The sequence below is a fragment of the Nelumbo lutea genome, chromosome 4 (assembly GCF_056320005.1).
Source record: "Nelumbo lutea isolate HS-2025 chromosome 4, American lotus-T2T, whole genome shotgun sequence".
In the NCBI taxonomy this organism is placed as follows: Eukaryota; Viridiplantae; Streptophyta; class Magnoliopsida; order Proteales; family Nelumbonaceae; genus Nelumbo; species Nelumbo lutea.
This window is the reverse complement of record NC_142687.1, coordinates 14,887,501-14,902,405: the sequence shown is the minus strand read 5'-3', so window position 1 is coordinate 14,902,405 and position 14,905 is coordinate 14,887,501. Positions and strand designations below refer to the sequence as shown.

The following is a 14,905-nucleotide window of genomic DNA, read 5'->3' as shown; positions in this document are numbered from 1 at the left end:
GACTGACTTATCTCAATTGGAAATGTTATAGTAATCATTCGTCTTCAATTTCACTTGATAAAGCAATGTATATTGCATGGGTCCAAGTCCCAACTAGTTTCTACTAATAAAAGTTAGGGTAGTTTGATTGTCGTTACCTGCACTAGTTGCTTCAAGGCTCTATTTTCACTTACCTTATTCGGGCAAGTTGGATTATAACCAGCTGGGTATGGCTAAAGAAGCTTATCGCCTGTTCTGGAGCATGAGGAAAATGGGAGTTGAGCCTAATGCCGTAAGCTATGACACCCTTTTGAAGGTCACGGTCGTGAAGCCGAGCTCTTTGGTGAAGCTATTCTCCTTTTTCGTTCGATGCAGAGCAAGGATATCGAGCAGAATGTTGTCACTTACCCACAAGGATAATAATTTACGGGAAGTCCCTAGAACACGAGAAATCCACCAACCTTGTCCAAGAAATGCAAAGTAGAGAGGCCTAGAGAGGTCCAGCCAAATTTTGTTACATACTCAACAATTATCTCGATATGGGGAAAGGCAAGGAAATTGGATAGGGCAACGGTGTTATTTCAAAAGCCGAGAAGCTCTGGAGTGGAATGGCGATTGATCACGTCCTTTACCAGACAATGATTGTGGCTTACAAGAGAGCAGGTTTAGTGGGACATGCCAAGCGTTTGCTCCACGAACTAAACGCCCAGACAGTATTCCTAGGGAGACGGCTATTACCATACTTGCAGGAGATGGTCGGATTGAAGAGGTTACCTGGGTTTTTCATCAGGCTTATGATACTGGGTAGGTTAAGGATAATCCATCTCTCAATGCATGATTGATCCGTTCTCAAGAAATAGAAAGCACGCAAATGCTGTTGAGGTGTTTGAGAAAATGAGTGGCTGGATATTTTCCAGCCTCTAATATAATTGCTCTTGTAGTTGTACTGAATGCTTATTGAGAAGTTGCGGGAGTTGGATAAAGTAGATGCTGTTTGTAAGGAGTTGCAGGATGAGGGTTGTGTTTCTCAGATGAAATTCATTTCCAAATGCCAAGACTTTATGGCACACAAGGGGATTTTAAGACAGTCAGTTCACTGCTTGAAAGGTTTGATTCTGACCCTAACATTAATAAGAAAGAGTTGCATCTTGTTATTGCTACGTGCCAACATTTTTGAAAGAGCAAACAGACTGGATGATGCATCTCAAATTATCAATTGGATGAGGAAAAAGGAAATCTCAAATTTATTATGACCATAGAGGCAAAGAACTTGACCCTTTTAATGGTTAAAATTCAAGCATACTGTTGTAAATTCTATGGCCTTAAATTGATTCTTTTGTAAATTTTTGTTTTGATAAATTACCCTTACCATAAAAGGTCTTATAGTTTAATTGTCTGCTTAGTGCAGCAAAGTATATACTTGGGCTTGCATTAACTTTCTTAAGTATTGTAACTAAGCTTTTGTTAAGGAGAAAAAGGAAAGAATGTAGTGTATATCTATTTGATCAACCATTCCATATTCAGAAGCTCTTCTCATTTTCTTGCTGTAAGAAGTGTTTGAAAAGAAATGTTTATTTTTTTATTTTTTATTTTTTTTTGGTTTTATATAACCATCTTTTGGAAGATGTAATATTACTCAGCAGGTAGGAAAGAGGTCTACATGAATTCCATATTTTATAAGTTGAAGTCTACTGGACTTGTGGTAATGGCTTTTGCTATTATATTATTTAGGTTATAAGAAACTTCTTTTATTCTCTTAATTTTTTGTTCACTTATATAGGGAAATTACTATTCCATCCTTAATCTATGTATTATTCACATACTTTTTTTTTTGTTTTGAAATTTCAACATTTTATTTTTATTCATTACTTTACCCTGTCTGACCTGTGGTATTATCTCCCATTTGTGAGACCCTATCTTGAAGACTTGAACAACCATTTTGTAAGCTATACATTCCAGATGTTGGAGACGCCAAATTGCCAATAATATTGACATTAATCCTCATTGTGTAATTTCCCTTCATCAAATGAAACAAGTAAATCTTACCTTTTTTCTTTTTTTTGATAAATAAGCAAATCTTACCATTCCACTGCAAGTTTTTCAGTATACCGAGGCTCGAAGAGACCATATCCTTGTCGTCCCTCATGAATGGTTCAATGTAGCATGGTGGTTTTAAATGTCCAGACATCTACCTGGGAATGACTTGGCAGTGGAGGTTTTTGATCAGTTTATTAAAATTACTGAGCTTCATAATAGAAAATTTTATTAGTGATGACTCAACTGGGTTTTCAGATGGCCTCATATCTGATGCTTTCACACTGATGCAACATTAGTGCTTCTGTGTTATGATCTATGTAAAAAGGTCTGTGATACCTTCTAGTTGGCACTATGACAAAAATGCAGGTGTAAACTGGTATTACCTATGACTCTTTCAAACTTCAGCGCTCACTGTCAGATGGTTGGCAGGTAGTCCAACTGCTGGAGCATTAATGTTCAAGCTAGCACTTTCAGCACAGACCTTTGTTGATGGCGGTTGACCATATTCATCATGCTACAGACAATGCTATGAAATTAGATCTGGATAGTAATATTGGACAGGATTTTATTTTCCTGGAGTCTGAATTGGCGATTGTCATTGATCCCTCAAGTACTAGATGCAGTTTATCAATGCAAGGTAGTTCATTTTCATTAAACCAAGTTGCAACTTTTTACCTTCTTTGTGCACTCTTGTAAATGAGATTACTTTTATTCTGTGGAGTTGATTCTTTTGATAGGCTGTAATAGGTGAGATTCCTATATTATGGTGTGTACAGTCTTACTTTGGTAACTTTTTTTTAACCCCCCCCTCCCAAGGAAAAGAAAAGGTTGGATCCACCTAACCCAATTTTACCCAACAAAAAGAAAGAAAAAGGACAGAAAAGAGAAGTGAAAGCTTGAGCAAATGGAGAAGCTATGATCTTGCTAGTTTTTATTGACAATAGCCTTGTGCTTATAAAGGAGCTTGGAGAAAGCAATAAACTTTTCCTTTTTCTTACATTAATTATGCCTTTCTTCCTCATACAGTTTTGCTTTTCCAAATATACCTACATATATCTGATAAGCCCTTCTTTAATTCTTTTTAGTTTTTACCTGGGATGCATTTATTTCTCCCTAGGATGGACCTAAATTTTTCAAGACTAAAACTATTTCAGTTATTATTATTGCTCCTTTTACATCAAACCCTTTTTTTCACTCCTTTTAATTTATTTCGATGTAAATGACAAAGAAAACAAATTTTCATCATTAAAGAGGTGGAAATATATCTCAAGGGTTTGATTACGATTACGGAAAAACTTATTATAACCAATTAACCATCATAAAAGTGATATCCAATCAGGTGGATTTTCTTCAAAACACACCAGAGGTGATTGGTCAAAGTCTTTCTGATATATACATATATATATTCTCTATTTTCAGTATATATATATATATATATATATATATATATATATATATATATATTTTATATTTTCTCTGTAAAATCTTTGTCACATTTCTTCCTCTTTTATAGATGAAACTTTTCTTCTGTCCCAACAGCTCCCATCTAAGAGAGGTGATCCTGACCGTCTGATCTCTTGATCCTGGGTGTTGACTTAACGCAACTCCCATGGCCCCAGTCATCTCCCTTTTTTATTAAAGTATTTATGAAATTGAAGAACTACTCAACTCCCCAGTCCTTTCCCTCCCTCAATCCTGACTTGTTAGTCACGCGTGTGAAAAAAGATATCCCAACGACTTATTATCACGTGCAAGACTACACGGATGAGATGGGACCCACGGTAATAATAAGACATAGAAAACACATAAATTGAACTGAGCCCGGATCTCCTGCCCACGTTTATAGAGTGAGAAATGTTCTCAATTCACGGGGATCGTATATTGTGGGTGGCGTGGGCAGGAGATCCGGAGTCTTCCATTGCATTGCATTCTTAGCTGATGCTTGATGTCTTTTTCTGTGGGATCCACTCCCCCGCCTTCCCGGCCCCACCTCTCTTTGTATGGTTAATGTATCATTGTCATACAATACAAGTATACGTAGTAGACGGTGATCCTTTTGTCATCACTTATCAGATCGACGACCCGATCGGCTTTGAATTTGAAGAGATTCATTTTGTTGGATAGGTGGGACCAATTATCATCTACCCATCAATATAATCTACCTATCGATCAAACCAGTTGTACGTGTACGGCATCACGCAACGCAAAGAGTTCCTTAATAAAAAATTTGAATTCAAAGAAAAAAATATATTTTATTAAATAAAGAAAATGGGTTTTCCCTTCATTAGGGGGGAAGCGTGGAAGCGTGGAAGCGTAGTCACTCCGGACGACTGCAGCAGGTCCAGAGATAAGAGAGATAAAGAGACACAAATACTCGAAATTCCTCAATTTTTCTCCTCTTCTCCTTCAGCACCAATTGAAGTTCTTCAGCTCTTACCCTCACGGACGGATCAGCTTCTAATTCATAGCGAATCTGTTGCAGAAAGCTCTCTCTCTCTCTCTCTAAAACAGAGGGGGAGAGGCGCAGGAATGCAATGAAGAGATTGAAGAGCTACTTGAACACGAGGCAATCGCCAAACATGGAAAGAAAATGGATTTTCCCCTTGGCCATAGGTTCTTTAGTATCGCTCTTCCTTCTATTCCTCACAACGTTGACGTCTACAGATGGGTTCTTATATTTCCCGCTTCATCGTTCCTCCACGGCCTCTAATGCTATCTTCGTCGAGTCCAGGCTCCATCCTTTATCAGTCTCCTCCCTCCCTCCCCCTCCTCGTTTTGCCTACCTTATCTCAGGCACTGTTGGAGATGGCGAAATGCTCAAGCGTACCCTCCAAGCTCTCTACCATCCTCACAACCGCTACGTTGTTCATCTCGACCTCGAGTCCCCTCCCAAAGAACGACTCGATCTCCACGATTACGTTAAGAATCATCCCGTTTTTTCTTCCGTCGGCAATGTTTGGGTGATTACCAAGGCCAATCTGGTTACCTACAGGGGCCCTACCATGGTCGCCAACACGCTTCACGCTGCTGCCATCTTGTTGAAGGAGGGCGGCGATTGGGATTGGTTCATCAATCTCAGTGCCTCTGATTACCCACTCGTTACTCAGGACGGTCAGTTTGTTGTTTTCCGCTTAGACGTTTTGAGGGTTTTGATTTTTTGTAGTTCTATTTTATTAAACATTTTATTTGATTAGTTGATTGATTCTTGGTTTTGGGTGATTAGATCTGCTGCACACATTCTCTTATTTGCCACGGGATCTCAATTTCATCGATCATACGAGTAATATCGGGTGGAAGGAGTACGCTAATCTCCCTTCCTTTTTTTTATCTTAAAAAAATCTATTTTTGCTTTGAAGGTTGGGAATTTGGATGTGATTTATTTCATTCTTGCGTAGGTACCAACGGGCAAAGCCAATTATCATAGATCCCGGGCTTTACATGACGAAGAAAGTTGACATCTTCTGGGTTACCCAAAGGCGAAGCGTTCCAACTGCCTTCAAACTCTTTACAGGTTTAATGCTGAACTTGTTTATTTTTTGTTTTGATTTTTTTTCGCTTCTTATGCCATTGCAACTACAGGTAGTTCTTCTTATCCTGTTTTTTTCTGGTTTGCCTTTATCAAATTACTTCATCCGCAGTCATCTTGTTCCATGAGTTTAGACGTTCTGGTGTGACTTTCCAGCTAATTTATTTTTTCCCCATCTGTTGTTTAATTTTATTTGGAAATGACTTTAAACTATTATCTGCTTCTCATTACCATGTGGATTCCATACAATTTATTCCAATTTGTGCTTCTTATGATCTCCATGTGGTATCTCATCTACAAGTTAATTCTATACTGTTTTGCCTAAATGCCTCAATATGCCAAAGATACCTCTAGTGTATAATTTGGTCGGACCTAATATTCTGTATGAATCTGCAATTAGTTTTTTTCCTTTTCCACATGAAATAGGTGAAGAATTTTGGAAATTATTGAACTGGAAATTGTAAATCTTTCCGTAAATGAGGACAAAGGGTAGAAATGAATTATTAAAGAAAGGAATATTCCAGACCAAGTAATATCCATTTGCATCACTGATGTCAACTTCTTTTACTAGAAAATTGGAGTTACATTCTCTAGAAACTGCACAGAATATACAATCCAAAATTAGAGAATCACTTTATAAATTTCTTTCTCAGCTAGGGTAGAAATTTGTTGAGAGGAAATTAACCTGAGGAAAGTGTGCTTCACTAATCTTGCAAACAATCTCATATTTTTTGAGAAAAAGTAACTCTCGTTAAGCAATATACAAAGAAGCCCCTATCTACCCCAGCTTTATCTAAAGAATCAGCCACAGTGTTCAGCACCCTGGTTCCTATCTGAAGGAATAGGAAAGATGTGCAAGGTACACATAACCATGGATGAAATTTGTTAAAATATGTAATGTCACAAACTGTCATTGAACTTAAATTGCTTTCCATGTAAAAGTATTCATTGAATTACTTATCGGAAAAGGTATTTCTTTGAATTTCCCAGTGTACATGATTTTAAATTCATAGGTTCAGTATAGCTCTGAAGGTATAGATACATTTTAATTACTAATTAGTCAAGTGGATTGCAAAGATGATAGGCTATTGGTATCGAAGGAAATAGCTTATTAATTCGTAATGGTATCAATTATATATTTCAAAATTTACACCAAGGTGATGATTTTTTGTTTAACATGTGAATCTTCATGGTATTGAAGATCACTTTGCCACTTTCTGTACAAACGTTTTAAGGAAATTCTTAAAAATTGTGATTGATTCCCATAAAAGGAAAAAAAATCTCAAATATTGTGAGACTGACCTTCTTCAAGAGTTAATAGGGGTGCAACTTGGGCAGGCCCAGCCCGAAATTTTACACGGGCTCGGCATAGGCCCAAGAAATCGGGCTTTTTTTATTTTTGGGCTGGGCTCAGGCCTAGCCCCTAGGTAGCCCGAACCCAGCCCACACATAATTTTAGAGTGGGTTCATTAACCAACCCGAGCCCGGCCCGGGCCTGACCCAACCTGAGTGCATCAAATTAAAGTGTGGGCCGGGCTCGGGTTGGGAAAATCGGGCTTGACCTCGGGCTTGGGCCTTAAGTCCAAATTTTAGGGTCAGACCCGGGTTGACCATAAACCTGGCCCAACCTGCCCGATTTGCACCCCTAAGAGTTAACCATTACTTCTTAATATGTTCTTGATAATGTTTGTACCTTTTTTTGTTGAATATTTTGTACTTTCTTATTCGGTAGGTCGATTTATTGCCCACCATATATTGAATCTAAGTGGCAATATATATTGTGTGGGTATTTTCTTGTCCCAAAAATTGTAATTTTGTGGGGGAAGGGGCAAGCTTGTAGAGTTCTATTTTGAAAAAAAAAAAAAAAAGTAGCAAAATTACCCTTTCATGTTGGATTCAGTACCCTATGTGAATAGGGTTTGGGAAGGTTGGGTTCAGACTGAGCTTCAACCAAGAGATCTAACCTGCCAACCTGTTAAGGATCCATTTAAATAAAATTAAGTGGGTTGGTTTCAAACCAAACCTGCCTTGACCCAATTCAACCCACCTAACTTTTAACCTTGTAACAACTTCAGTTTTATGAAAATGGCTTGAAAGTTAAAACCGACTTATTTTTATAACTTGGTTAGACATGGCTTAATGGTAAAAATGCTTGTTCCTCACATAGGTGTTCTAGGTTCAAATCACATCACTTGCACATTTTTACATGGGGAATTTAAGTGGAGTTAATTATTTGGATTAGAAATAAATGAAAGTTATGGTTTAGTTAATTGATTTGAATCTAAATGGAAGGATAATGGGAATTAGTGAGATAACATTAAGTTCAAACTTCAAAGAGAAAGAGGATAGAGAATAAAGAGTGTGTAGGGTTGTGTTTTCAACCCACAGTTGAACTGGCCAACCAGATCTGTTAATGGTGTGGAAAACGGATTGGACTAGCCTTTTTTTTTCTTATAAGCAGCAGACTGGACTAGCTGATTTTGTCAAGACCTTTGTAAATTTGTCAGTTGAACTGGTTTTGGACTGGATCAGATTGCTAAACCATTCAACTAGATTAGGCTTGTGCTAATTTGGGTCAGGTATGCGGTAAACCATTACTATGCCAAATGTGACTGCTACCACCTCTACTCTACTTGGAATTAATTACAGCAATTGGTTACAGGTTGAGTAAATGCTAGGTATTAGTATTTTAATGGAAATTGATTACAGCAATTGATTATAGTTCTTGTATTTTCTGTTAGGAGAGGCGGCATCTCGTGCCTTTAGAGGGATTTTCTTTTATCCAATCATTATTTTAATGGAAATGAATTTATTTATCAAAAAAATGTTAGGTATTAGTAGTTTGACTTAATAATTATTTTCATTTTTCAGCAATTAATAATAGTTTAATGCATTAATTATGGATTGGGAATTAATTACAGTAATTATGGCTTAAGTCAATGAGTTACTTGAATTTTAATGAAGGGACAATGGGAATTAATGAGAAAATGGCTAGGCAATTTATTCATAAGCAGTTAACCTGGTGGATACCCACAACCTGATCCAACAGAGCCCATTTAAGATGACCCAATGAGTGATTCAATCCATTTCCAACCCGCCAAGTAAATGAGTGGATAGGTGAAGTGTACAGTACACATGAAGGAAAGAAGATCTTCAGGTTAAACTTAATCTTTGAAATCATTGGCATAATCTTAAGGAGAAGTCCATCATTTCTTATTGAAGAATACACAATAGATATTTTTCAAAAGAGATTGATGGGTATGGTGTTTTTTCTGGTCCTTAAAGGAGAATATCTTGACTTGTTCACTATGGTGTTCAAAGGAGGAATATCTTGACTTGTTTACTGTGGTGTTCAACCTCCATGCAAGGTTGATTTCAGGTCTAAGTCTTCGTTTTTGTTGGCCTACCTAAATCTTCCTTACTGTACATCTATTTGGTGTTGGAGGTAGGCTCTTGCACACTACTGAGTTTCCTTGATTTTGTAATATGACAAAATCAGGTGGGATCCATAGGTTGCATCTACTGGGTTCTTTTAAAGTATGTTTGAATAATATTGCTGAGCCAGTAACTGGTGGGCATTCATGAGCTATAAGTTTTCCTGGACTGTGAGCATCCCAAATTAAGATCAAGATGTCATTCTTAAGGTGATCTTATATGGATGCTTTTTAGTTTTAAGGCTTCCTGAGCTGGTTTATTCTGCCATATATCCATTGATTCAAAATGTGATGTTATGTTTTATTAGGTCATGTTGATTTTCTGAATGTTTCTAGCTGTAGTGGCACTGGTGCCATGAGGAATGTAGATAATTTTCTGGACTTTCCCCTGCTCAGTGCCTTAATTGTGAAGTGTGGTGGCGACTGAAGTTGTTGCAGTCATCATGTTGTCCATGGCATGATGCTGATAAAAAGAATGATGACCTGAGGAATATAGAGATTCTGGTATTGAAGAATGTTGACCATTAAAGTCCTTGTAATATCAAGCATGTAAGTAGTACCCCCAGTAATTCTTGCACCGAACAGACAGTATAATCACTTACAAGAATTCTTTTAGAAAACTCTTGCAATATCAAACACATAAGCACCCCTTGTAACATTGTTCATGTACAGTACTTTTACATAGCTAAAGGTTTGTACTTTCTCATTTTATCTTAATACAATACCTACATTACTTGCGGAATTAAATAGAAACTGGATGATGCAAGTGGGGAAAAAAGTTGTAGTAATCCCATCATTTTTGTTCAGCATAATTTTCAAGGGTCAAAACTTGTCCATTTTGCATGGATTAGAACATTAGGTGGCAATTGGAGGTTTATTGAGTTTCTAAATTTTTGGTGTATCTTGGTGTTCTCTCTCTCTCTCTCATAAAGTTAGTGATAAGTCATCAGAGTAGGTTTAGGAGTTGGATTCAAATATTCCATATTTGAGTGTCCCAATAAGTTATACAGGGGTTTTCCTTAGATTTAAGGTAATTAAGAGCTAATTTTGGTCAATTTCCTAGTTAAAAGCACTCATATCATTAAAAAATTTAGTTTACTGAATTCTGGCTGTAGCAACATCTCTCTCTCTCCCTTTCTCCTCTTCTATTCTAATGTAAAAGGTTCTTTCAATCCATCGTGGACAACACTTGCTTCTCCTTATGTATTCTTCATCATTAGTCGCTGGAATCACCTTTCTTCCCCTTAAAAAGTCCACCACTAGATCTAAATTATTGAACCCCTACTTGTCCACAGGACCCCATCCCCACCTTAGCTATTTCTGCAAGATTGGCATGGTCAATAATCGTAGTGTCAGAATTGCTTGTAGGATCACATAGCTACCTTAATTTAAAAGACCAATTTTTTATAAGGCAATGCAGGTGAGGGCGTGAGGCATAGTGAAGATGTGTCAAGGTATATGACATAAATACGCATGTGGCGTATGCCTCAATTATAGAGGCATGCACATTGCTTTTTGCCTCATATATGGCAAATGACGTATGCCCTTGTTATGATTTATAGAGTAACGTCTACACTTTGCATGCTTTGTACTTAAGACCATTTTAGCATTAAAAACTATAAAGTGAACTGGGACTACCATTATATTATGCTTGTTGTTATAATGTAACATCCTGTAATTTGTAAAGGAGGAATTCCCTCCAAATAATCCTCATTTGTAAAGAGACAGAGAAAAAAAGAAGCAGCAGGGGGTTTTCTCTTCTAGCTCCAATCTTGTCCTATCATTTAACCCTTTACCTTCAATCTAGACAAATTTGACTTTCTATTCTGGGAAGGACAATGGCCACTAAACCATGGTCTTTTCAACATAATGAGGTCACTTTGAGAACAAGCTTCCCTGTTATCCGGAACTGAGGATGCCAAATTTCACTACTGGAGGAAAAAATTCTATAATTCGTAAATTGGGCTATCTTCTAATAATTATATTTGGAGCTGCCTTAACTTTTGTGTTGTCAAATGAGATAAACTGCATGCTTTCTTAATTGAGATATTGTTGCGTAACATTGACATCAATGGGATAACATGATCATTCAGAACAAGAAATAGGAAATGCATGAGTACTGCTTTTGAAATGCTCACACTGGAATTATTAAGGCTTACCTATAATCTGATGACTGATGGTCTGTTCTATATAGACATTGGCGAATAAGCAATACGCGTTTTCTTAATTGCCCATCACATTTAATTTGTTCTTCTATGTTTTATGTTGGCAGGTTCTGCCTGGATGGCACTTTCTAGGTCCTTCATTGACTTCTGCATATGGGGATGGGACAACCTACCACGAACTGTTCTTATGTACTATGCAAACTTCATCTCCTCCCCGGAAGGCTACTTTCATACTGTCATCTGTAATGCTCAGGAATTCCGCAACACCACTGTTAACAGTGATCTGCATTTCATATCATGGGACAATCCCCCCAAGCAGCATCCGCACCTCCTCACCCTCAATGACATGTCAAGGATGACCAACAGCAATGCCCCATTTGCCAGAAAATTCCGTAGAAACGACCCAGTCCTTGACAAGATAGATGCTGAACTTTTGTCCCGAGAGCCTGGGATGCTTGTTCCAGGTGGGTGGTGCATTGGAAGCAAGGAAAATGGGAGTGACCCATGCTTGGTTGTCGGAAACACCAAAATCCTCAGGCCAGGTCCTGGTTCTAAAAGGCTCGAAACTCTAATTTCCTCTTTACTATCAAATGACAACTTCCGGCCAAGGCAGTGCAAGTAGGAGCTCATATCAGGAAAAACATTTAGTGTCAACTTATCAAAGTTGACATCACATTGATGTAACCATTGTCATCAGGTAACTAGTATGTTCATGTGATAACATCAAACAACCCATACTTGATCTTACAACTGTCAAGTTGGTTGGCACCAATGCGGCGGATTCGGTATACGCAGAAGGATGGAGAACTGGGACTGTAGGTACTAAAAGTATTCACCTTGTTCTGCCGAATTGGTCTTGTTTCCAAGTAGCCCATTTTTGTTTTATCTGACCCCCACGAATATATAATAGAACCAAGATCAGAACAATTTGTGTTTATACTCGTCGAAGCTCAGGCATGTTGATGGGAGTTTGTGCAGTTTTATGAAAAAAGAAATGATGATAGATGAAGGAAATTTTAAGTACTTTCTCGATATCATTTGTCTTTCCAATCTTTTGGGTTCATATTGCCCTTTTTCCCCCTTCTATCCCCTTTTTATTTGATTCTCCAAAAAACATGATGAGTATGTTGATCTTGGGAGTCCAATTCTGCTGACCCACAAGCAAACACGACGGTCATTCATGGGTAGATGTTGTGCACAATGTTTTAAAAACCGATCCGGAGGCCGAACCGTTTTTGCCTCCGGGTTGTGGGTCACTACTGGTTTGACAGCATAAGAAAGAGATTATGGGCGTGGAACCGAAGGCCGAACTGTACAACTAATAATTCACAAAAGATGGTTGGGGCATGGACGGTTGTCTTGACTGGAGATGAAGAGCTTATGGGCGTAAGAAAGAGACCAGCCTCCACGGCGCGAACTGAGTTGAGCAAATCTCGGATACACAAACAAAGTTTGTGTATTCAATTCAATTAAGCATTGGGTCCATCTGTACAGGCGGAAGGCTGAAGCTCTGATTGAGCTGTTTTCACCTTTCTGGTTTAATGGTTCGACTGTCTGGTTCAAATGGAATGTTCATTCTGACAAAATTAAAAAAATAATTAAAAATAAGAAAATGGCAAAAAACCGTTGAACATGTTGACGGTTTGACAGTCAGGGTCAATGGGTTATTGACTTTTTCAACAGTTTTTTATCGAAGACCGAATTTGAAATAAAATGGAACTGGTTGTTTGGATGATTCTCAGGCTGAACAGTCCGACATCCGAATCAACGGCAGTTCAAAAACCATAGTTTTTAGTATGGAGTCGCTCCGAACAATTTACTGAAACGAGCTTCATCGTAGAGACAATTTTTTTGGCTGAGTGGCAAATGTGTTTGGGCTTTTTGGTTTTTTTTTTTTTTTTATTGAACATAACTTATAGACCATTAGACTGCTGCATGAAAGTCTTCCCAAACAAGCACTAAGCCAATGGGAGTATGGGACGGGCTGGGAGAGTCTTTGGCGGTCAACAAGGCTTTGTTAATTCACCGAGTTATGCACCCAAGGTTCAAAATTTTGTCACGTATCGGCTCAAATTGGCCAATACGTATCGTATCTTAAGACTTCTGGCATGGGGAACAGTTCGAAATCAATCGTATCGTTCCTTTTCGTCGTGTCGAAGGCGTATCAACGCTGTATCACTGTTGTATCGATGAGTTTCGGTCGTGTATCAGCCGATGCGCAACCGATACGGTAGTGTATCAGCCGATACGCAACCGATACGGTAGCGTATCAGCCGATACACAACGATTTTACTGTTGTTAAAACATAAATAGAAGTGATTTCGAAAGAGGGCTTCTAAACCCATTTCATAAGCCCTCTTTCGGTAGCATATCAGCCTATACACAACGATTTTACTGTTGTTAAAACATAAATAGAAGTGATTTCGAAAGAGGGCTTCTAAACCCATTTCATAAGCCCTCTTTCTTTTCCAAACCCTCCAAAAAGCCTTTTAACCTTTCTAAAGACTCAAATCTTGTAAAAATTTGCCAAAAACATTTATAAATTTGTAAGATGCCATGATTCAATAAGTTTTTCAAGGTTGTGTAAAAAGGAGTGAAAATAAATATATTTTTACATTTTTTTTATATAAAAGATTTTTATTAAAGATAAAGAAAAAAAAATGAAATCCCCCCTTCCTCCTTCCTCCTCTTAAGGAAGCTTACACCTCTTGAGTTTTGAATTATACTTCATGTTTTTAGGTAGTGGAACACCTCTGTGTTTTAAAACATTGAATCATTAATATTTATTTATTTTTTTTTATTTTAGTTTACTTTTAGAATAAAATATACAAAATAATTATTTTATCTATTATGTCCATAAATCCATTCAATTTTTTGCTACATATTTACTTTTCTTAATTTTAATTTAATTTTTAGAATAAAACATGCAAAATAATTATTTGAATAAAAATAAATAATTATTTAGTTTTTAGAAAATTAAAATAAAACATGCAAATAGTTACTTAATCTATTATGTCCATAATTAGATAGTATGTTTCTGTTCCCGACTTCCCGTTTATTGATTATAATATGTTTTTTTCATAAAACCCACTAAAACGTGCTATTTTTATGCATAAGTAACTCATTTATGTCTTATATTTAGTGATATTGATGTTTATTTATGATTTATTAGAGTATTTATAGCATTTCCATGTGTTTCCATGTGTATCTTAAGTTTTCATCCGTATCCATACATATCTAAGATGTATCTCGATACATCTCTTAAATTTGCCTTTCCAATATACAGAACCTTGAATGGAACTAGTAGCCTTAGAAAGAGTCTATTAAACTAACATGTCATGTGGGGAAAACTCTGTCAATATCTCAAGGTGTGGAATTTAGACAACTCCATTTAGACTTTAATCATAATATATATAATAAGAAATAACTTACCAATATATCATTCTTCATATTCAATTGTAGAGCTAGATTCACTATACACATTATAGATAACTAGTGTAAGGGCAGGTATGTGTAAAGTGTTGAAAAATAAGTTGATGTTAAATAATAAATATAACTTTTATGATCTATACTGAATAAATATAGTATAGATATTATAGAAAGTCAGACACAATCTATGGATTCAATATAAATGAACATGAGTCTTGTAGTCAATTTATCAGTTGACCAATTTAACCCCATTAAATACGGTAAACGAAGGGGGTTAAATGTAAACTAGATCATACCTTATTGATGATTTGTACCGGTCAAAATCCGTTTGAATA

General features: G+C 37.0%; 1 protein-coding gene across 1 annotated transcript; it reads left to right on the top strand.

The window, feature by feature from the left end:
* Nucleotides 1–4,304: 4,304 nt before the first annotated feature.
* On the top strand, nt 4,305–12,173 carry LOC148854103 (beta-glucuronosyltransferase GlcAT14A-like). Its single transcript, XM_088984218.1, has 4 exons — nt 4,305–5,127; nt 5,240–5,315; nt 5,412–5,527; nt 11,249–12,173. The coding sequence occupies exons 1-4, from the start codon at nt 4,551–4,553 to the stop codon at nt 11,761–11,763; spliced, it is 1,284 nt and encodes a 427-aa protein (XP_088840344.1). The 5' UTR covers nt 4,305–4,550; the 3' UTR covers nt 11,764–12,173.
* Nucleotides 12,174–14,905: the final 2,732 nt, after the last annotated feature.

Excerpts from the sequence above, each read along its gene's own strand:
- LOC148854103 (XM_088984218.1), top strand. The coding sequence starts at position 4,551 with ATGAAGAGATTGAAGAGCTACTTGAACACGAGGCAATCGCCAAACATG. Across the intron at positions 5,316-5,411 it reads AGTAATATCGGGTGGAAGGA|GTACCAACGGGCAAAGCCAA; the intron begins GTACGCTAATCT and ends ATTCTTGCGTAG. Across the intron at positions 5,528-11,248 it reads TGCCTTCAAACTCTTTACAG|GTTCTGCCTGGATGGCACTT; the intron begins GTTTAATGCTGA and ends TTATGTTGGCAG.